At 47.8% G+C, this 22275-nt stretch overlaps 2 protein-coding genes across 11 annotated transcripts in view; both read left to right on the top strand.

The window, feature by feature from the left end:
- Positions 1-22275, top strand: part of LOC137604872 (titin-like) — a 199834-nt gene that overhangs the window by 16361 nt on the left and 161198 nt on the right. For 8 of the 10 annotated variants that reach the window (XM_068329062.1, XM_068329063.1, XM_068329064.1 and 5 more), the window contains 17 exons: positions 68-334; positions 1615-1887; positions 1978-2241; positions 2315-2575; positions 2781-3041; positions 3611-3874; positions 3953-4213; positions 4447-4707; positions 5615-5875; positions 5986-6130; positions 6210-6378; positions 6571-6802; positions 6969-7253; positions 7339-7464; positions 7954-8142; positions 8558-8941; positions 10907-10957. In XM_068329062.1, coding sequence (XP_068185163.1) covers positions 68-334; positions 1615-1887; positions 1978-2241; positions 2315-2575; positions 2781-3041; positions 3611-3874; positions 3953-4213; positions 4447-4707; positions 5615-5875; positions 5986-6130; positions 6210-6378; positions 6571-6802; positions 6969-7253; positions 7339-7464; positions 7954-8142; positions 8558-8941; positions 10907-10957 — 3954 coding nt within the window. The remainder of the gene's footprint in view (positions 1-67; positions 335-1614; positions 1888-1977; positions 2242-2314; positions 2576-2780; positions 3042-3610; positions 3875-3952; positions 4214-4446; positions 4708-5614; positions 5876-5985; positions 6131-6209; positions 6379-6570; positions 6803-6968; positions 7254-7338; positions 7465-7953; positions 8143-8557; positions 8942-10906; positions 10958-22275) is intronic. The other 2 variants (XM_068329070.1, XM_068329065.1) reach the window with 1 other exon arrangement.
- Positions 11882-21911, top strand: LOC137604874 (muscle M-line assembly protein unc-89-like). Its single transcript, XM_068329073.1, has one exon. The coding sequence runs from the start codon at positions 12030-12032 to the stop codon at positions 20595-20597; it is 8568 nt and encodes a 2855-aa protein (XP_068185174.1). The 5' UTR covers positions 11882-12029; the 3' UTR covers positions 20598-21911.

The following is a 22275-nucleotide window of genomic DNA, read 5'->3' as shown; positions in this document are numbered from 1 at the left end:
CTAAATCTTTCCGTGAAGTATTGGTTAGGATTAGACTGGTGGATAATGGTTCTCATTCTTTATCAAGGTGCTGCCCTGGAGCTCGTGAAACCTTTGGAGAACATTGAGGTGCCAGAGACCTATGCTGGAGAGTTTGAGGTGGAGCTATCTCATGAGGATTCTCAAGGCAGCTGGTTCTTTGGAGACAAGAAGCTATCTCCTAGCAATAAATACACCATGTCTTCTCGCCGAGGAAGACACACACTCTCTGTCAAGGATGTCAGGAAGGAAGATCAAGGGAAATATACCTTTGTATGTGGAGACCTGAGTAGCTGTGCCTCGCTAAAGATGAAATGTAAGAAATGTTTTAAAGCCTTGAGTATTCTGAGTGGTTGTCAAGAGAATGATTGCAGACACTGAATTCTAGGGTACTTATAGTCTGATCATGCATGTTTGTTCTATGTGTCCTTTTCCTCCTATCTGGAGTTGAGTTGTTGATCATAGCAGACCAAACAGGGTACGCCGTATTCTTCTTCACAGAAGGAATTCCCAGCTCCTCCTGAGCGTTGCAAACTTTTAACATTTTAAGTGTTATTTTATGTTATCCTTCCACTGAGTTCAAGGTCTACCATCCAGCGATCTACCTCAAACTCTCACCTGTGATCCTACTTCTAAAGTGGACTCCAGCTGACCTACCAAAGATGACCATTTCGTTCAATCCATTTCATTATTTCAATGGCTGTGCAGAAGTTATGAGTCTAGTTGAGGGTTGATGTAGATCCAGAGCCTGAAAATGTTTACGACATTTTACGACAAAAGAGTTCCGGGTGGGCCCAAGTTATTTCAGATCGTTTGTCATGATCCAGAGCGGGGCAGCAGTGGGTGCTGTCGCCTCACAGCGAGAAGGTCCTCGGTTCCAGGCCTCCTCGGACATGTTCTCCGCATGTCTACATGGAATATCTCCAGGTTCTCCGGCTTCTTTCCACCACTGAAAACATGCAACTTAGGTGAACTGTTCACTCTAAATTAACCGTAGATATGAGTCTGTCCCTGAATGGGTGTTTGTACCCTGGATCCCACCTGATGTCAGCTGGGGTAGGCTAGAGTATAAGCCTGGATAAGTGGCTGAAGATGAAACAATTGATTGTCTCATCTTCATGAAAATGAATAAATTAATGACTGATTGATTGGTTGATCAATCCATCAAGCCAGAGCTCACAGCAATAGATGAAGGTTGCACATAGATCCAGAGATTCACTGGTAGATCCACAGTTATGTCTCCAGACTGAACTTTCCGTTCAGTACGGCAGTCTGATAAACATTCTGCTGTTGCTGCACCAAACCGCCCACCCATTTCACCCACTGTGTAAGACAACAAATCATCCCAAGCCCAAAGCTGCCAGGTTGGATTCCAGGGTTCCTCAGCACCTGCAATCTTGTTGGAAGAGGGGCAGCTGCAACGCCCTCGTTGGTCTACTGACACCACAACGTCAGCCTGGTGGAGTGGAAGATGAATGGATGATTCAAAAGATTAATGTGTTACTGGAGAGCAGCTCCCTATTGTCTATTTTGTTGCCTGGCTGTGATTGGTTGCTGTGGTGTCATTTGACAGTGGTGGCTTTTCTCTTCATGTAGTGCGTCCAGTGACCCTGATGCAGCCCTTGACTGACCTCACAGTCTGTGAGGGTGACATCGCTCAGCTAGAGGTCAGGTTTTCCCAGGAGAATGTCGAGGGGAACTGGATGAAGAACGGCCAGGCTGTTGTTGCCTCGGACCGTGTCCACATTGTAATCGACAAGCTGGTCCACAAGATGCTGCTGGAGAACGTCAGTACTGAAGACGCAGCTTCCTACTCCTTTGTAGTTCCAGCCCAAAACATCTCAACCTCATGCAAGCTCAGTGTTCAGAGTAAGTCATAGTGAGAATCAGTAATAGCAGACCAGAGACATCACTGATACACCCGGAGTCGGTCTCATATAGTGTGTCCTCCCTCCTCAGCTATTGACATCTTAGTGCCACTGAAAGATGTGTCCTCCATCGAAGGCACCAAAGCTGTTCTGGAGGCCAAGATATCAGCTCAGGACATTAGCTCTGTCAAATGGTACCACAATGAGAAGCTGCTGGTATCTAGTGACAGAGTCCAGATAGTGGCGAAGGGTGCCAAACAGCGTCTGGTCTTCACCAGGACCTATGCTTCTGATGAAGGAAACTACAAACTTTTTGTGGGCAAGGTGGACACCAGCTGTAGACTGACCGTTGAAAGTAAGATAAGTTTGATTTTTATCATCCTGCAAAATGGTGGTCTGTGTTTCTGACCATGCTGCTGTTTTTACAGATGTGAATATTGTCAAACACATGGAGGACAAAGTATGCTCGGAGTCCCAGAATGTCTCCTTCACAGTTGAGGTTTCTCACCTCGGTATTGATCCGGTGTGGACGTTCAGGAACCAGCAGCTAAAACCTGGAGCCAAATATAAGTTGGATACTAAGGGCAAGGTTCACTCTCTCACAGTCATTGATGCCATGAAGGATGAGGAGGGCCAGTACACATTCCATGCTGGTGAAAAGACATCTAGTGCCAAGCTGACTGTCTCAGGTGAGATCTGCAGGGACCAACCAAAGTGTGTCCTCTGAAACTGGAACCCAGTTCGACCTTGACCTTCTTTTGTCAACCTGTTAGAAACAACAAAATTTTTTAGATATTTGATGGAGGAGATTTTGACATCAGTCTTAAGACGTATCGGTAAGGGGTAGAGCTGCTCAGAACTGTTACCCATGCTTGTTCCATGTGGTGCCACCAGGTGGAGCCATCACTCGACCCCTGCAGGATGTGACCGTGGCTGAGTCTCAGACGGCTGAGCTGGAATGTGAGGTGGCCAACGCTGACTCTGAAGGGCGGTGGCTGAAAGAGGGTCAGCCCGTGGATCTGAGTGACAACGTGGTGAGTGAGGTGAAGGGAGCCACGCGCCGCCTCGTCATCATCATCACCAGACCACAGGATGCGGGAGAGTACAGCTACCAGGTGGCCCATTCCAGAACCACTGCTAACCTCAGGGTGGAGGGTAAGCCCCCACTAGCACATGTGACACCCTTGACCAGAAGAAGGGATTAAAGCTGAAATCAGACAAAAGTTCTTCTGTTCCCACTTCATTGTGAAGGATTGGTGATAAAAACGCATTTATCGTATTCAAACAAGAGGCAACAATATTGGTAGGAATTAAGCTTAAAACAAGTCCGTCCATGGAGTTTCCTTTCACAAAGAAACACCATATAGACCGTGTGTATGCAGCGCACACTGGGTGTGTAGGGGTACATATGTGTGTGTATGTGTACATATGTGTGTGTATAAAGTGTGTGTTCAGTAGTTACTGATCAGAGATATGGGGGGTAACTCACTCAGTCCAGGAGAATTCCAGTGTAGATCTCTAGTCTAAGTTCCTCGTTGTTCACGGCAGAACAGAAGACTGTAGTTCGTGTCGAGCCTTAAAGTCAGAAGACCAGCAGCTGCTCGCTTCTTGTTTTGCTGATTTTCTTTTTGTTTTGCTGATGTTCTTCTTGGTTTGCTGATGTTTTTCTTGTTTTGCTGATGTCTATTCTGGTAGAAACATGAAATGCCTTGTTCCATTTGCAGCGGTGAAGATCAAGAAGACCCTGAGGAACCAGACGGTGACGGAGACGCAGGAGGCGGTGTTCACGCTGGAGCTCACCCACCCTCACGTCAAGGGCTCTCAGTGGATCAAGAATGGCGTGGAGCTGCAGAACAGCGACAAGTACGAGATCACCAGCGACGGAACGGTCCACACGCTGAAGGTGAAGAGCTGCAGCTCCCAGGACGAGTCAGTTTACTCCTTCAAACTGGGGAAGCTGTCGGCTAACGCCAGGCTGAACGTGGAGAGTGAGTATGAACGCTTGCGACCGCTCAGCAGGTCGTCTTTATGGCCATTACTCACGAGGTGCTCCTGTTTGTCTGCAGCCATCAAGATCGTCAAGAAGATGAAGGATGTGACATCCCTGGTGGATGGCACGGTCTCCTTTGAGATGAGCCTGTCTCACGACGACGTCCCTGTCAAGTGGATGTTTAGGGGTGTGGAGCTGAAGTCCACTGACCGCTGTAAGGTCCTGTCGGAGCGCAAGGCCCACAAGCTGGTGCTGCAGCACGTGGACAGCAGCAGCGCCGGCGAGTACACAGCGGTGGTGGGACACCTGCAGTGCAGTGCCGTCCTCACTGTGGAGGGTAGGTTCACGCCCAGCCACCCCTCACAAAAAATGAGCTTTGTAAATTTCAGACTTTTCTCCACATCTTCACAGGATTTCTGGAATAAAATTTCATGCTGTATTTGTGTCAGGAAAAATATTGATGCTTGTATACAAACTTTTTAATTTGTCAGTAGCATCATGCTAATTCTGACCATCTGACACCTGAGCAGCATGGGGACTGGACCCTCTAATACTCTTTCTGCTGTGCAGCTCTAAAGGTGACCAAACCCATGAAGAGCGTATCGGTCCCTGAAACACAGGTGGCCACTTTCGAGTGTGAGGTGTCTCACTTCAACGTGCCCTCCACCTGGCTGAAGGACGGCGTGGAGATCGAGATGAGCGACAAGTTCAGGATCGTGGTGCAGGGGAAGCTCCACCAGCTGAAGATCATGAACACGAGCCGCAGCGACTCCGCAGAGTACACCTTCATCTGTGGGAACGACCGCGTGTCGGCCACTCTCACCATCAGCCGTAAGAACCCGAAAACAAACCCTACCCTGAACACTAACCCAAACTCTAAACCAACCCTAACCCCAACCTCAACCCTAACCTTCATCTGTGGGAACTATCGCGTGCCGGCCACGCTCGACCATAGGAACCCCAACCCTAACCTGAACCCTAACTCGAACCCGAATTGTAACCATTTTACAATATGGTAAACCTGATCGAGACTCTGATCTGTAATTTGAAATATTTGTGTGTATGTATATATACATATACACAGACATACTGTATATGTACACACATACACACACGCATTCGCGCATCAACTCTTGTGACTCCATGTCATCATGAATTTTTGGTAGGCAGTCACATGATAGCGTACGCGCATTCTATTGGCTGACGGCATCAGGAAGTGCGCTACGTTCCGTGAGTCTCGGACTGTCGTGAGACAGTCAGAGACTTTAAACAGTCTATCAGAGTGTGGGAAAAGGTAATACAGATAGAAGGTGGTTTAATATTAGTATGGGGAGGGTTCAGAAACGTAAGTCATCACTTATCGGTGCTTCAAGATGCATGGCTTCACTACATCGTAGATTTTTAGTAGGTAGTCACATGAAACTGTACGCGCATGCTATTGGCTGACAGCATCTGCCTGTGCGCTGCGTTCCCAGACTTTTTTTTAATACAAAAGTGCTTTAAACAGTCTATCCGAGTGTGGGAAAAGGTAATACAGATAGACGGTGGTTTAATATCAGTATGGGGAGGGTTCAAACGTTTAAATTATAAGCAAATAATAAAATAAAAACCTGTAACTTTATTTTTCACGTGTGGTCCTGGAACACATTCACCATGAGTAATGAGGGATTACTGTAGTTATTGATAGAAACCTGAACCCGGCGCTCTCAGTGACGCGTGTCTGTCCTCTGGTCCTCAGCCGTCCTGATCACCTCCATGCTGAAGGACCTGAACGCTCAGGAAAGAGACACCATCACCTTCGAGGTGACAGTCAACTATGAGGGCATCACCTACAAATGGCTGAAGAATGGTGTGGAGGTCAAATCGTCAGATCGATGCCAGGTCCGAACCCGCCAGCACATACACTCCCTCACCATACGGAACGTCCACTTTGGAGACGGGGGAGAGTACCAGTTTGTGGCCGGCTCCGCTGCCACCGCCGCCAACTTGTTTGTGGAAGGTACCAGTACGCGTCACGTGCCATGCCTTAGCTCCTGACGCCTGAACCAGCTGAATGAACGTCAGGCGTACATTAATCTGTACAGTAACCTGTTCTGCGCTTGTTGTCAGCTCGTCTCATTGAGTTCACCAAGAAGATACGGGACATCAAAGTTGTGGAGAGGAAGAAGGCCGTTTTCGAATGTGAGGTTTCTGAACCCAACATCCAGGTGATGTGGATGAAGGACGGTCAGGAGCTGGACGTGTCTCAGGAGAGGTAAGGCTGGAGCACACACACACACACACACACACTGGACAAAGATCCTCACACCACGGGTGGGGCTGTGTCCCTACAGGTTCGTGGTGACGGCTGAGAAGTACGTCCACCGGCTGATGGTCCAGACAGTGCGTCAGTCTGATGCTGGCGAGTACTCGGTGGTGGCTGGATCCAGCGTCTCCAAGGCGCACCTGACAGTGGAGGGTCGGGACATCCGCATTTCTGAACCTGCAGAGAGGGAGATCACGGTGAGACGCTGGTCCAAGTTGGTCAGCTGACTGGCTAGGAGCCGTGGTCAGCATTTAGAGTCAGGTTGATGATGAGCAGAGGATCAGTGATGGACGGTTAGGTTCAGAGAAAAGCAGCACGTCTGCATTGGAGAACTAGTTCCTTTTCATGAGTCAACGAAGAACCTGAAATGATCTGCCCTCCTCCCTCAGGTTCTGGAGAAGCATCGAGCCTCATTTGAGTTTGAGGTGAATGAGGACGATGTGGAGGGCCGCTGGTTGAAGGATGGCATGGAGATCCAGCTCCCCCTGGAGGACAGGTTCAGCTACGTGACCGTCAGAAGGACCCACCGCCTCACCATCTCTGAGACCTTCAGGAGCGACGCTGGAGAGTACACCTTCATCGCCGGCAAGAACCGAAGCAGCTTGCACCTCCGCGTCAACAGTAAGTCCTGCAGCTGTCCTGGGACCACCAGCCGATGTCTGGTCGTCCGTTTGATTCAGGGTTAGCGCTGCTGGAGGAGAAGCTCTGTCCTCAGCACCTGCTCCACCTTAGTAGAACCAGGATGCTTTTTTTATTAACATGGACATGATCTTCTGATCTCTTGCAGTCCCGGAGCCCCCTCAGATCTTGCGTCACATGGAACCCCAGTCGGTGGAGGCCGGGAAGCCAGCTCAGTTCTCGGTGCACGTGAGCGGCGTTCCTTCGCCTCGTGTCTCCTGGTACAAAAACTCCCAGGCTCTGTTGACTGGGTTCAAGTGCAAGTTCCTACACGAGGACCACAAGTACTCCCTGCTGCTGATCGAGGTGTTCCCTGAGGACGCTGCCGTCTACACCTGTGAGGCCCAGAACGACTATGGTACCGCCACCAGCACGGCCGCTCTGAATGTGGAAGGTAGGGTGTGTTCCACCAACAGGAAGTACAGAAGACCACATCAACCAGTAAACACGCAGACCAAGGTGTTGTGTGTGTGTTGCAGTGTCCGAGGTGGTGTCTCCAGACTCTGCTGCTGCTGTTGCCCCCCCTGTTGTGGTCTCCCCCGTCGCCAGCACCTCAGCACGCGAGGGCCAACCAGCGCGCTTCCAGTGCCGAGTGCGCGGTGATGGTAAGACCACCAGAGGCTCCATGAGAGGGGCTAGAATCAGTGTTCCATTTGTGATACCTGGAAGAAGTGCATGATGGGTGCTACATGTTTGTAGTGCCCCTCTGCACATAGATGTGGGTGTCAGGTGGGGGACACCCTCAGAGCTCTCACCCTCCAGAACTACTGGAATGGATTGGTCTACCAGAAAGAACACAGTAACCCCCCAGCTGAAACACAGGAGGTTATGTTCATCCTGCTATACTGTGGTAAAACCGTGACATCGAACATTAGAATGATAACATGACTCAGAACGGACTAGTGAGGTGACACTTGTTGCCAGGATGCCCAGGTTTGCTTCGATCCCTTTTCTATGATGCTAAACATTTAGCTTTGGTGTTCGTGTCCTTAAGCTGAACTGCTAACAACTGCTAGCTGAGCCTGATGGAGGTTATAACCACAAACACATGTGGAGTGAATCCACCGAGCAATCACATGGTGTTTCATCTCCAGACGTGAAGATCAGCTGGTTCCACCAGGAGAAGGAGATCAAGCAGTCCGACTTCTTCAGGATGTCTCAGTTTGATGACAGCTGTCAGCTGGAGATCTCCAGGGTTTACCCCGAGGACCAGGGCGAGTACACCTGCATGGCCACCAACAGCGCTGGGACCGCCTCCTGCTCGGCAACCCTCACTCTGGATGGTGAGTACCCGGGGTAAAAAGCAGCTGTAGCCATGGTAACCAAGACCTTCGTTAACAGCTGAGGTGTCATCCATCGGCCATCGCCAGTTTCACAGGACTGTCTTCTAGTTGGAACAGACAGGATGTAGAAATGCTGATGGCCGCCACGTCTCTTAGGACACAAACTTTCCTTCAGGCTTCACCCTTAAGTGTACGCCACCCCAGTGGGATCTGGTTCCACCACTCAGTGTGAACATGTCCAACAGGAGTTAAATGAGTTCCACTAAACGTTGTTCTCTCCAGCGGTTCTGTGATGATCCCCATTCCGTGGTTCACAAACAGGACAATGAAGACTGTTAGAGCATTTTTTGTTTCTTTAAAGACTAAAAATGTGAATCCGTACTGCTGGTGAAGTCCGTGACCTGCTTCCTTTCAGGACGTGAACGGGTGGAGCGTCCTGCTGAGTCTCAGTGGCGAACATCCGCCAGCCCCCCCAGCGTCAGGAAATCGTCCACAGGCCAAAAGCCAGCTTTTATCCAGCCAATCACGAGCTGCGCAGTGGCTCATGGGGAGGTGGCCCGCTTCCATGCATGTGTTTCCGGCACGCCCAAGCTCCAGGTTAGCTGGTTCCACAACCGGCAGCCCGTTCTGCCCACTAAGAATCTGGTGTTTCACTTTGATGAGGTGACCAGCACCGCCACACTCATCATCGTGGATGCCTTCTCTGAGCACGCGGGCCAGTATACCTGCCGGGCATCCAATCCTGCCGGAGAAGCCACATGCACCGCCACCCTCACTGTAACCATGGAAGAAGAAGAAGGTAACTCCTGGATCCTGTGAACTCCTAAACCACCTCCTAAACTCTCTCCCCATCAGGGATGTCCCATCGGACTCAGGATTAAAAATGAAACTTTCGCAGATTAAAACTACAGGACATTAATTAGTAGCCTCAATGTTTCTCTGAAACAACCAAACACCATCGATGTTTGAGGCTCCTGTGGCCGACCGGCCAGCGGGTAGAGCAGTGATAACGTTTTTTTGTTTGCACCAGTACTGCCGCTTTATGTGGCTTCAACTGCCCTTTGGGGACAAATAAAGTTTTTTGAAGTGAATTGAATGATGTGACAGCTGTACACCAGCGACGCCTCCTGTCCCATCATGCCGTAGGGCATTTAGCTTCAGGATGGGATAACAGTGCTGAGTCAGCAGCAAGGCCTTTCAGAGTTGCTGAGAACACTCAGCCGTTCAGCTGGTTGGTTTACTGAGTGTGAGCCACAGGGAGCAGAACTAAAGAGAGTTCTGAAGAGAGAACACAAAGAAACCAGGACAGATGAGATACACGAACGGGTCAGGGTATATAACACAGGAGCATCATGGGGCTTGTATTCACATGGGCACAACCTCATAGACCCTGACCCAGACTGTAGGGTAGGGCTGGGACATCCCTCCACCTTCTCTCCTCAAGACTAACTTCACGCCTCCAGATGGAGGAACTTCTTTCATTCTGCAGCAGTTTAGTTATCACCTCGTCTCAACTTAACCCTCACCACCCTGACCTTCCTCTCCTGTTCCAGGAATCTGCATGAACCTCATTTGTCCCTTCTGCCCTTTTATGTTCCCATGTGTTGTGTCAGGGTTCTAATGTCTAATGTCAGGCAGAACGATGTCCTCTGGTCTTAGCGGTGTACTAGTGGTGTACTCAGTGGTGTACTCAGTGGTGTACTCAGTGGTGTACTAGTGGTGTACTAGTGGTGTACTTAGTGTTGTACTCAGTGGTGTACTAGTGGTGTACTTAGTGTTGTACTCAGTGGTGTACTAGTGGTGTACTTAGTGGTGTACTAGTTGTGTACTCAGTAATTTTCTCAGTGGTGTACTACTGGTGCACTCAATGGTGTACTAGTGATGTACTCATTGGTGTACTAGTGGTGTACTCAGTCTTTTACTAGCGGTGTATTCAGTTGTGTACTCAGTTGTGTACTCAGTGGTGTACTCAGGGGTGTACTCAGCGGTGTACTCAGTGGTGTGCTAGTGGTGTACTCAGTGGTTTACCAGCGGTGTACTCAGCGGTGTACTCTGTGGTGTACTAATGGTGTACTTAGTGGTGTGCTCAGTCTTGTACTAGTGGTGTACTCAGTGGTGTACTACTGGTGTACTCAGTGGTCTACTAGTGGTGTACTCAGTGGTGTACTAATGATGTACTCAGCGGTGTACTACTGGTGTACTCAGTGGTGCACTCAGTGATGTAATAGTGGTGTACTCGGTAGTACTCAGCGGTGTACTCAGCGGTGTACTAGTGGTGTGCTAGTGGTTTGCTCAGTCCTGTACTAGTGGTGCACTCAGTGGTGTACTACTGGTGTACTCAGTGGTGTACTAGTGATGTACTCAGTGGTGTACTCAGTGGTGTTCTCAGTGGTGTACTAGTGGTGTACTCATTGGTGTGCTAGTGGTGCACGCAGTGGTGCACTGCTGGTGTAGGGCGGGGGGAACTGTCTCCTATTAGTGTCCTGGACAGCGGGTGGTCCTCCTGTCCACCATGACCTCAGTCCTCCTCTTGTGGGGTTCAGAATGGAGACACATTGGGGCCTCCATTGCAGATGAAGACGGTCTCTAAAGTCAAAACTGAGTTTTCACTGCTCGTCGTTGTTTCTTCCATTCATGAACTAACCATTCATGGAGTAATTAATGGACTAACCTATTGGAGTCTAGTAAAGACAACGAGCGTCAGGAGGACGTCCCCATGGTGAAGGTTTGACTCTGATCGATCTGTCCTGTCCTTCTGTTACAGTGACTCTCCTGAGAGAAGAGATTGAAACCAAGATTGAACAAGAAGTCAAAGGTAAGGTGTCATCAGTGTCTACCACACATCAGAAGCACATCAGACTGGACTAAGGGGCAGTTGAACCACTGTGATGGGTTCCTATCAGGCAGTCTGTGGGCAGCTAACTGATCCACGCTTTTCCTCTTTGACGCGTGAACAAACTGTTGAAGTGGAGAAGGCGCATGTGTTCTAGATACCATTAGCTGCACCACAGACCGCCTGCAGCGTTTCTAAATGTGGTCTCCTGTTGAACTGTCCCTTTAATGACCTTTGCATTTCACGAGTTGCATGTCATCTCTGTCATAGAACATTCCAGTAGTCTGTATTATTCTACCTGCTCTTGTTCCATGCTTCCCTTCAGGCGAGGACTGGTAGAACCTGCTTGTACCAGTTTTGACTCTTGCGGTTTGCATCCTAGAGTCATTTCTTTGTGGCATGAAGGTTCCTCTGATTTCTTTCCAAGAAAAAGCACAGGATTTGTATCTTTTAAAGCTTCCGGGCCTGAAATGACCTTTAAAAGATATGAAGGTTCATTGCATCTGGAACTGATTCCTTCCTCCTGCAAAATATTTCTTAGTCTGGCTTGCAGATAGAGGGATGTGATTCCTGTGGTTTGCTTTCTAAATAACACCAGTAAACTATATTAGTTCGAATAAACGCCTTCTCACCCACTTTAATGCTTCTTTTCTTTACATATTGGATCTAAAACATGATACTTGCTTGACATTCATTTGTTCTTAAAGATTAGAAAGGGCGTTTATTCTCCTGTCTGCAAGTCAGGTAAGGAATATTCGAGCCAAGGCAATTACCCAAAATAAAACAAGCGAATGTTAGCAGCCCATCTTGGAATCATGTTTTTTTATAATAATTAAAATAATTTATGTTTTGAAGAAATTTCCACAGACGAAGGATCGGCAGGTTTCTAATAAAAAGAATCAAGTCTTGCGTTTATTCGAACAAATATGGTGAGTGAAATTATTTCTCTTGGCATTGTGACTCCCAGCATGCATTTAATAATTCCATTCATGATTAATTTCAGACTTTTTTCTCTTTTGACCCCTTTGACTAATGTCTGCTTTTGTTTGCAGAGATGTTCTGTCACAAAGAAATGCCACACAGCAGCGAGGAACCCTCCAGCACTCGGCGGCTGAGAGAAGCCTTCTCCGACACGCAGGAAGTCCCAGATGACGGCCTGCGGTTGGACAACCGCTGCTCCAGCAGAAACCCCCCCATCACGTCATGGACAGACAGCATCCCACCTGCATTCACTGAGAAACTCAAGCTCCAGTCCGTCCTGGAAGGAGACCCAGTGGAGTTAACCTGTAAATTAGTAGCTTACCCCGCACCGACTATCATCTGGTTCCATAATAATAAATCTGTTCCTAAGGGGCGTAGACGTAGGGTCTGTACTGACGGTAGGCTACACCTGCACACCACCAGCCTCCTCATCCAGAGTGTTAAAGACAAGGATTCAGGCAGCTATAAGGTCATGGCCATAAACACAGAGGGTTCGGCTGAGTCGACAGCGTCACTCCTGGTGTCTATGAGAGAGGAGCAGTCTGCTAACTACCTGGGCTCCTTACGATGCTCTGCCAGGTCGCAGGAGGGCATCGAAACTCTGGCAGATCAGAGGAAAGACACGACCATTAGGGTTGATCTCAGGCACGTAGGGTCTCCGTTTGATAGGTCCGTTTCCAGAGGACATCAGGGAAGGTCTCGTTCTAGAAGTTCTCTGGTGCGTAGTGTCTACTTCAGGTCTGGGTCCTGCTCGAAAGAGAAACAGTCAGAAATAAAGCCCAAACGTTTGGAGACTGCCTCTGAGCGTGCTCTGTCCCCTCCCCCAATGTTTGATCGATCTGATCGATTCAACGACAGGTTCAGTGACATCTACTGCGACCGGCGCACCGGCACCAAGTTCAGTGAAAGGTTTAGTGACAGGTGCAGTGACCGATACAGTGAGAGGTTCAGTGACACGGAGAGCCTTCACAACGAAGTCAGAACTAAACTTGGCACACTCCAGAAAGCTGTCAAACAGAAGAAGAGGCTGTCTGTCTCGACCATGTCCTCCTCTGAGTTTGATGTGGAGTCAGTCACAAGTGAGCCCAGCTACTCAGATTACATAGAGAGGCTCAGGGCCAAGCCTGTCCCTCCACCTGACGCCCAGCATGTCCACAGGGCCTTTGATTGGGGGGAGATTCACAGTGAGGCTCAAGTAAAAACCCCAACCAGGCTGCCTCATAAGTCTTATGCAAGGCATTCATTTGAACCTCAGTCCAGAACCAGGGCAATCCAGATCATGAGCGGTCAGCTGATCGAAACATCGACAGATAAGAAAGAGGCAACAGGTGTGGAGTCGCCGATGGTGAGTGAACATTGTGGTGTTGTTACTGATCTGACATTGGACAGTTCAAAGTTTGAGGCTGAGCTATGTCAGCATCAACAATCATTAGCATACCCAGAAACTACATGTCCCACTGAAAACTGGAAATCTGATCTGAAGCCTGCTCAAAAAGAGCAGTCAATGATGAAGTCCCGCAGGGAGACGTTCCTGAGTGAAACACCAGAAGACACAGCAGGAACCGACCCACTGCAGCCACATAGAGCTCAGTTTGAGAGGAGACTTGGTGCTGGGCAGATGGAGTGTGAGAAGAAACTTCTTGCGCTGAAAATCAGAAAATGGCAGCAAGGGAGTATGATGTCAGAAGACACATTTTACCCTGAAAATAATCTGCACCTGCCAGTAGAGGTAGAACACACAGAGCCTGCAGGTCGCATCTATACCCAGCCGGTAGTAGAAGAGAAAAAAGCATCTGCAGAAATGTCTACAATCCCGCCCTGTTTCCATAAGACACCAATAATGAATGCAAAGTTGGCTGATTCTGAAGGTGCAATGGAGGTAACATCCCATAAAGTAAAAGCCAGAGGAGACAAAGCTGAATCTTCTGCATTCTTCATTCAAACGTCAGCCACAAAGGAAGCTATGCCAGTAGAAATGGAAGGTGAGGCACTGCTAATGCCTGCACAAAAATCAACATTAAAGACTAGAGCTGCACATATGGAAGCAGTGGTATCGCCTAGAACAATCACCAAGGCAGAAGACAAATTCAGGCTGTCACCCAGGCCACAGCAAGAAAAATCCATTCCAATGAAGTTCTTGAGTGAAGCTAGAGCACCAGATCAGCTGGAATCTGAACCGGCTGAACCAAATCTAGAGTGTGCAGAACAGTCTCTGAGGGCAGAGTATGAAACGAGTCTGGAAGCAGAGCGGATCAAGTGCGAGGAAAAACTCCTAGCTCTGCGTATCAAGAAGTGGCAGCAAGGAATGGAAATGGCGGAAGAGGAGGAACCCTGCCCTGATCAGGATCAGCCCACGTCTGCAGAGATACAGTACATGCTCTCTAAGGGCCACCTTCACAAACAGCAGGAGGTTCTAGAAAGAGCAGCCTTAGTTCCTGCTCTCATTTTATCAAATGATTCACCTCAAGGTAAAGGGGGAGTAGACACTGATGCCTCTCCACTGAAAGCCAGAGTGAAGGCTGGGCCAGGAGAACTGCACACCGAAGGGACAGCTATGATGGCACCAAGATTAAAAGCTGCAGAGCTGTCACCGAGAACAGACACCATTGCTGAAGACAGGTTTTGGCAGCCACCTGAGCTGCACCTCAGATCTACCACAGAGAGGTTCCTGAGAGATCAGCTGGCATCAGGGGCCACTCAGCCATGTCAGCAGGTATATGAGGGACAGTTGTTGAAGGCAGAGACTGACAGGAGTCTAGAAGCACGGCAGAGGGACAGTGAGAGGAAACTCCTGGCTATGCAGACTAGGACTCACCAGCAATGCATGGAAATGCCATTGGAAGAGACACCCTATCCCAAAGCTGAGCTCATATCTGCAAAGACACAGTATGTGGAATCTAAGGGCCACATTTGCACCCAGCAGGAGGACCATGCTGAAAAGTCAATTCGTCAGTCACCTAAAGGAAAAGGTAGAGTACAACTTGATGTATTTAATGCCGTGCCTGTGCAGATGTCTCTTCAAATACCCACGCCAGGAGTCAAAGTGGAGTCACTGCCTAGAACAAATGCCAGAGCAGAGATGTTGTTTGACAAGACCAGGGAAGACCGTGAACTCCAGCTGTCGATGGAGAACCTGTCTGAGTTAAAGAATGAGAGTGAGAAGTTTGTCAGTGAGGAGGAGGCATTGACTGAGAGGATAATGAAATGGCAGCAGGATGTTCTGCTGGAACAGGAGCACACCGTGGAACGTGAGCCAGAGTGGGTAGATGTTTACCCACAGATCCCACCAGAGAGGACCACTAACATTGGAGGAAATTTAGAGACTTCAGGATCAGTTCCACAGCCTAAAGTAGTCCAGGGCAAGAAGCCCACACCAGGCCTAACTGCCCCAGAGAAGTGTCTTTTGGGTAAATCAATTCCTCCTGGTCTCCAACTTGAGCAGGAGGATGGTCTGAAGAGGCCTCCTGCTGATGAGCTGCTCTCAGACGACTGCCAGACTAAGTTGCAGCGGGACAGTGAATACTTGGTCAGTGAAGAAGAGGCACTGGCTCATCGCCTCCTGAAATGGCAAGAAGATGTTGTCGAACAGGAGGAAGTAGCTGAACTGAAACCTGAGTGGGCTTTGGACAATCCTGTCCAACAACCTGAGTCTGGATTACCTGTTGAGTCCCACGCCCCATCACTTGTTCAGGAATGGAAAACATACCCTTTTGAACTTCCACCTCCTCATTCAGCTCTTGCTGGTGGCATCTTCCCAACAAAAATACCTTCATCTCTTCAACAATTCACTCAACATGACACATGTATGGAATTGAATCCTTCACCTACATCAGTTGGCTTCCCACTGGATGCATCAAATAGAAGTTCTAATGAATACAGTCTTGTCAAAGATAGAGGCCGTGCAGCATCACCTGACCAGAGATTATCTGCAAAACAAACTATCGGTGTTCCTTCAGAGGGACATGAAGCTACCTCTGCCAAGGATGACAGCCCCCATAAATCTTTCAGAGAATCTTCTTCAGTCACAAAACAGTTCTTATGTAATAGTCCACCTGATGTTCTTTTGGGAGACGCGAGGAATGTGCACATGGACCAGTATGCTATCATTGATGATAAATCCAGAAGTGAATACTCCCAGTTAGAAGCAAGAGAGGAGAGAGGGATAAAGGAGGAGGTGGAGATGAAAAGCAAGAAAGAGAATACCAGAGAAAGTAGTCAACACACAGACAAAGAAGGGTTAAGAATAGAAGAAAGAAGCAGAGATTTGATCAAGTTTAAGGAGTTTGGGGACAGTTGTCCAGAGACACTCAAACCCAGAGCAATAAAAGAGCAGAAGAGAGTCCAAGGAGCTTCAGGTGTGAAAGATGGAGTCTACCAAACTCAAACATCTAACACGGTGAAAAAGGGGGACGTAAGTACTGGAGGCTCTCATCCAGTATTTCTAAAGGAAATATCACCAGTCAGAGCAAAAGTGGGTGAGATGTCAGAATTTACATGTCAGTTCCAGGGTGACCCTCAGCCCACTGTCGTTTGGCTCAAAGATGGCCACCCATTAGCCCACAATCCTGATTACGATATCATCAGCAAGTGTAATGGATCACAGCTCACTATCTTCTACCCAACAGCAGACCATGAGGGAACATATGACTGTGTCATAACCAATAAGCATGGCAAATCCATCTGCCGTGGCACTCTAGAGATCTCTAGAAACATGACAATGTCAGGTGGCACAGAAGATGTGGAAGAAACAGAAGTAGAGAAGCCTGAGGAAAGCCTGGACCACTTGGCACAAGTCGGAATTAAGACCTCCATGGATTCAGGCAAAGCAACACTGCAGGTGCCCGAGCTGGTAACCCACCGACAGCTGCGCTCAGATGAATCTTCAAGCTCCTCACCCGTGGAGATCAGAATTACTGCAGCAACCCCCACCCCTGGCTTAATGGAGGAACGCAGAGACGACAGACTTGAGCCTCTGACAGGAAAAACTTCAGAAGACGAGGGCACCTCTCAGCCTGCTAAACAGAAACGTGTTTTCTCCTTTGATGTGGTTGGTGAAGCTCCTCACGTGGTCAGCGAATTAGAAGATATCAGCTGTTCTGAGGGTGGTACTGCAGTGTTAAAGTGTGTGGTCACAGGCAAGCCCACCCCAGAGGTTACCTGGTATTATAATGACGTTTGCCTACCAGTGGCAGTGGAGAAATACAAAGTAGAGGCAGATGATCACGTTCACAGGCTGTACGTAAATAACTTTACCTTCAGCGATGCTGGACTGTACCGGTGTGTCGCTGGAAACAAGCTGGGGGAGGCTTCAAGTGTCTCTGATGTGTCGCTTCAAGTTACAGAGCCTGTGCAGTTTTCAGATGGCGGTGGCACTGCAGGAAGGAAGGGTTTCACTCCCTCTGGGAAACAGCTTCCTGTTAGCTTAACTGGGGACATTAAGCCTGTTGCAGCTTTCAATAGAACAGTGGACAGGTCACAGAAAGACAAACCATCTGCATTGGCTGCACAGGAACCGTCTACACTGACTGCAGAGGAACCACCTGCACTGGCTGGCAAAACTGCACAAGCTAGACTTGGAACCTTGACAGCACGTCCAACAGTATCTGGATGTGGTCTGCAAGCCTCCACCGTTGTGATAAAGGTTTCTGAAATCAAAGAAGCGTTTGAGTCAGACTCCTTAGCTGGATTACTCACATCCCACTCTCAGGAACAGGGAAAGATGAGACTTTTCCCTGAAGAATTTATACCTACTGTGGCATTGGTGGATCCTGTTGCCGTGGGTGTAGAAGGTGGTGATGTATCTCCCCCTGCTGTGAGAGGAAATCCAGGTTCTCCCAAAGCTGCTCAACCTGTGGTTGCACAAAAAGAGGTCTCGTCACAGTCTACCTCCTCCCTGAAGGAAAATGCCTCTGTGGACTCCGGTGATGTTGGACAGGGAGAAGATTTAACCGAAGGCCATGAATCTATGAATCAGTCACCAAGCGAAGAGCTGGAGTCTCCAGAGTTGGTCCAGTCTCCGCCTGAGAAACCTACTGCGTTTCATGAGAAAATAGAGACAGGTGGAAAAACAGTGAGAGAGACAACATTTGAAAAAACTTGCAGTTTCTTTCCTTTTCAATCAGAAAAGGTCCCAGCAGCAAAATGCTCTGCAAGAACTTCAGCTCAGCAAGAAAAAACTGTTGAACCCCAGAGCCTTCTTGAGTCTCCTAACCCTGAGAAAAAAGTGGGAAGTCCAAGTTCTTTGACTCCGCCCAGCAGCACTGATCTCATCAGCATGGAGTTCCTGAATCCTGATAGGGGGGCTGTGGTAGTAGACGAGCTAACAGAAACCAGTAGTGGGATCACGGACGGACATCTTGCAATGCCGGAAAGGGGGCATGTGAGTGAGGTTAAGATGTCATTGCCAGAATCCTCTATGGACAGTGGGGTCTTCTGTAATGTGCCAGATGCTCAGATCGCCACAGTTGGTGATGTAGTTGGGCCTCATACACAGATCAGAGGGGATGAGGTGATGATAGAACCTAAAGTACTTGTGCCCAGTCCAAAAGTGGATGACAAAGTTAAAGACATTGTGCCTGAGAGTATGACTGCTGAGAAACCTCAGAATCAGGTTGCACCTGAGGAGGACAGCGATGATTTGGATATGGCCTTACCAGCTGAAGCTGGAGCAGTAGCAGGAGACTTCCTGGAAGAGGAGGTCACGTTTGGTGCCGTGTATGACTACTACAACCCTCCAACAGACTGGGCAAGGCCACTGTCTCCTGAGTCGGAAATGTCCATAGAGATCGGCAGCACTGCTAGTGAAGAGATTGCAGACATAGCTGAGAGGTTCTACACTCCTGGTTCCTCCACTGAGGCCTCACAGCCCATTGCTGAGTCGTTTTACACTCCCAAGTCTGCCAGTTCTGATGCACCAAGTGGGTTTATAACCCCTCCAGAACATCCTCTGTTCCCTGGGGAACATGAGAGACCCTTGACAGGAGAATCCATTGAGCAGTTCTTCTCACCAGTTCAGTTTCTTACATCTCCTGCAGATAAGGGTGATGAAATTCTGCTTCCTGACATAAACGTGAATGAGAACCAATTCAAGGCAAAAGGGTCACTAAGCCTGGCCGGTCTTCAAGAGAAAGTCCAGGGAATCCCCCCCGCCTTCCTAAAACCTCTCATTAAGAGGAGACTGGTTGAAGACGACTCACTGACTTTTTGTGCTGAGGTGTTTGGTGTACCTTCACCTGAGGTTCGGTGGTTCTGCAACAAAAAACAGCTGGTAGCAGACAACAGGGTTATAATTGAAAGAGATGGTGATAGCATCCTGCTAACTATTCACAATGTGACTAAAGATGACCAGGGAGAATACATTTGTGAGGCTGTGAATTATGTTGGGGAAGCCAGGAGTGTTGCATTGGTGGTGGTTGTATCACAAGAGATGAGGTTCATGCCAGGGCCCCCTGCTGTCACCCATCAGCATGTGATGGAGTTTGATGTAGAAGAGGACTCTTCTCGCTCTCCCTCTCCACAGGAGATTCTGCTTGAGGTAGAACTGGATGAAAATGAGGTGAAACAGTTTGAGAAGAGGGTGAAGATCATCACCATTCCTGAGTACACGGCAGACAACAAGAGCATGATCATATCTCTGGATGTACTACCCAGTGTTTACGAGGAGGGGGCCGTGGACTTTGTCACTCAGGAGTATGACGATTTGAAAATAGCTTTTGAGGTGACTGAGATGCCGCCGAGGTTCATCAATCCTATCTGTGATGTTGAAGCCCCTGAGGGTACCACTATCATGTTTGAGTGCTCACTGATGGGAATTCCATCTCCAGTCTTGTCATGGTTCAAATGTAGCCAAAAAATCCCTCACAATAACAAAAAATTCCTGCACTCCTCTGATGGAGATAACCACTTTCTGAAGATTTGCAAAGTCACACCACAGGATAGTGGAGTCTACACCTGCAGGGCAATTAACATTGTTGGGGAGACTTTGAGCCGGGCCTCCTTGGTGGTCTTGAGCTCCAAAGAGTTCACAGGAAAGGCCAGAGGAAGAGAATTGACCGCCGTGTCTCTTGGAAGTGCCAAAGTTCATCCTCAGAAGTTTGACATGATGGTTGGAAACACGTCACCTAGTGGTGAACAGGTGTCAGAAATTGAGCTGGAGTTTGAATTTCAGCAGGAGGAGGATGAATCACAGCGGGCAGTCAGGCTTGTGGCCAACACTGACACACAAACAGGCGAACAGGGACAGAAGTACCTCAGCATCAACTTTGACGTGTTTGCTGAGCCAGCAAAAGATGACAGGGTAGAGTTCAAGGGGAAGTCATCTGATGTATGCAGCTTCCACTTCCAGGTGACGGAAACCCCCCCTAAATGTGTCATCCCCCTGATGAACATTACAGCAGCACTGGGGACACCGGTCGTCCTCCAGTGTCTGGTGAGCGGAAAACCGAACCCCACAGCCACATGGTTCAAAGATGGAGGATGTGTGACGGACAGCAGGTACATCATTCAGGAGAAGAGTGAAGGTCACTTTAACCTGCTCATCACCAACGTGACCCAGAGTGATGCTGGGGAGTACAAGTGTGTCATCCAGAACACAGCCGGTTCTCTGGAGACACAGGCGCTGCTCAAAGTCTTCTCGGGTTAGGGTTGGTGGTAGAAGGTAAACGGCCTACCTGTTGTCGTTCTTCTAGGGTTAGAGCTAGTGGTTGAAGGTAAATGGCCTGCCTGTTGAAGGTCTTTTCAGGTTAGGGCTGGTGGTAGGAGCTTAACGGCCTACCCTTTGAAGGTCTTCTAGGGTTAGGGCAGGTGGTAGAAGGTCTTCTAGGGTTAGGGCTGGTGGTAGGAGCTAAATGGCCTACCTATTGTGTGCTGCTGCTTCGTGTCAGAGATTTCTGTTTTCAGTCAGTTTTGATGTAATGTTACTACTGGAACAAATTAAACGACCTGTGTGGCATTTCTTCCTGAAATTAAGTGTTTTTGGATGCTGATAGTATCTATTTACTCATTTATTATTTTGGGGTTGTTAGTTTTTTTGGGGGGGTCAGTTTAACAGTAGAGGTTAAAGGCGAACTTTGGATTTTCACTTCAGTGTAATATCTTTGCAACCAACTACAAACTAACTAGTTCCGAAGGGTTTTAGATTTTTAAGCCATCAAGCTAAAAAAAGGAAATCATGCTGTTCACATTGGTTTGCCTAACTCCTTGTAATGTTAGGAATGTGTGTGAGGATTTTTTTTTTTTTAGTTGGTTTCTTTAGATGTGATTTTCTTTCAATTTAAATCCAGGCATGAGTTTCAATGCAGAAATCAAATCATTTCCACCTGTATCCATTGGCTGGGATTGTTTTATTCACAAGGACAAATTTCTGAGATGTGATTTGTCTCCAGTTCAACATCCTCACCTTCAGTCATGTGTTGAAAACAAGGACAAAGCTCATTATCATTTGTTCTATTAAATAAGACACCAAACTTTAGTATCTTCTCTCAGTATGAGTTTAAAAGTTTCAATACAAGATTTGAATAATACAGATTAACATGAACAACATCTTTGCATTACTGATGCATGTAAAACATAGAAGTGCAAAAAAATGAACATTTTTACGTATTTCAAAAGTCAAACTAGAACATTTTGTTGTATGATTTATTCATATTATTGCTGAATGATTTTTCCAAATGTTTTGAATGATTTTTTGTTGTTGTATGAGTGAGTTTTGGCTTTTGATCCAAGTTGATAATTCAACATGCAGCAAGATGATCAATAGATTTTAACAATCAAGAATACTGTGAAGGTTTTGAATTTTAATTGTCAGTTTTGTAAATATGTGTAACTCTGAAAGTCTGAGTGACATATACCAATAAAATAAGACAATTAAAACATCTGACATTGTGATTTGAGATGGTTTGTTGTACAGACATGATGTGAGATTTTCTGTAATAAATGATTTGATGATTTAAAGTTACTGTTTGTGATGGGTGTATTTTTTTAAATCGACACCGTGGTTCCGTTTTTCGCCGTCCATCAGGTGTGACACCTGCTGGTGTCATCAGGTTTAGTGGCTGATCCCAAGTCTTTTGAATTCCTCTGTTGTGAGGCGTTTTTGGTCGCTATAATTTTAATAGTGAGTCTGTATTAAATCCATTCATTTTGCTCGAAATTCCTTTTGTTGTGTAAATGGTTTTAATAATCATTGGCCCTGGAACCTGCATCAGGTGACATCGAATATGAGATCCGGAGCCGTATTGATCAATCAGTGTGTGTGTCGCGATGAGACATCTAACGTCAAGCATTGGAACAACTCGACTCTTTAAGCTGTTTAACCGTGA

This window comes from Antennarius striatus, chromosome 12 (assembly GCF_040054535.1).
Source record: "Antennarius striatus isolate MH-2024 chromosome 12, ASM4005453v1, whole genome shotgun sequence".
Lineage (NCBI taxonomy): Eukaryota > Metazoa > Chordata > Actinopteri > Lophiiformes > Antennariidae > Antennarius > Antennarius striatus.
This window is presented reverse-complemented; position numbering and strand designations above follow the sequence as displayed.

Excerpts from the sequence above, each read along its gene's own strand:
- LOC137604874 (XM_068329073.1), top strand. The coding sequence starts at position 12,030 with ATGTTCTGTCACAAAGAAATGCCACACAGCAGCGAGGAACCCTCCAGC.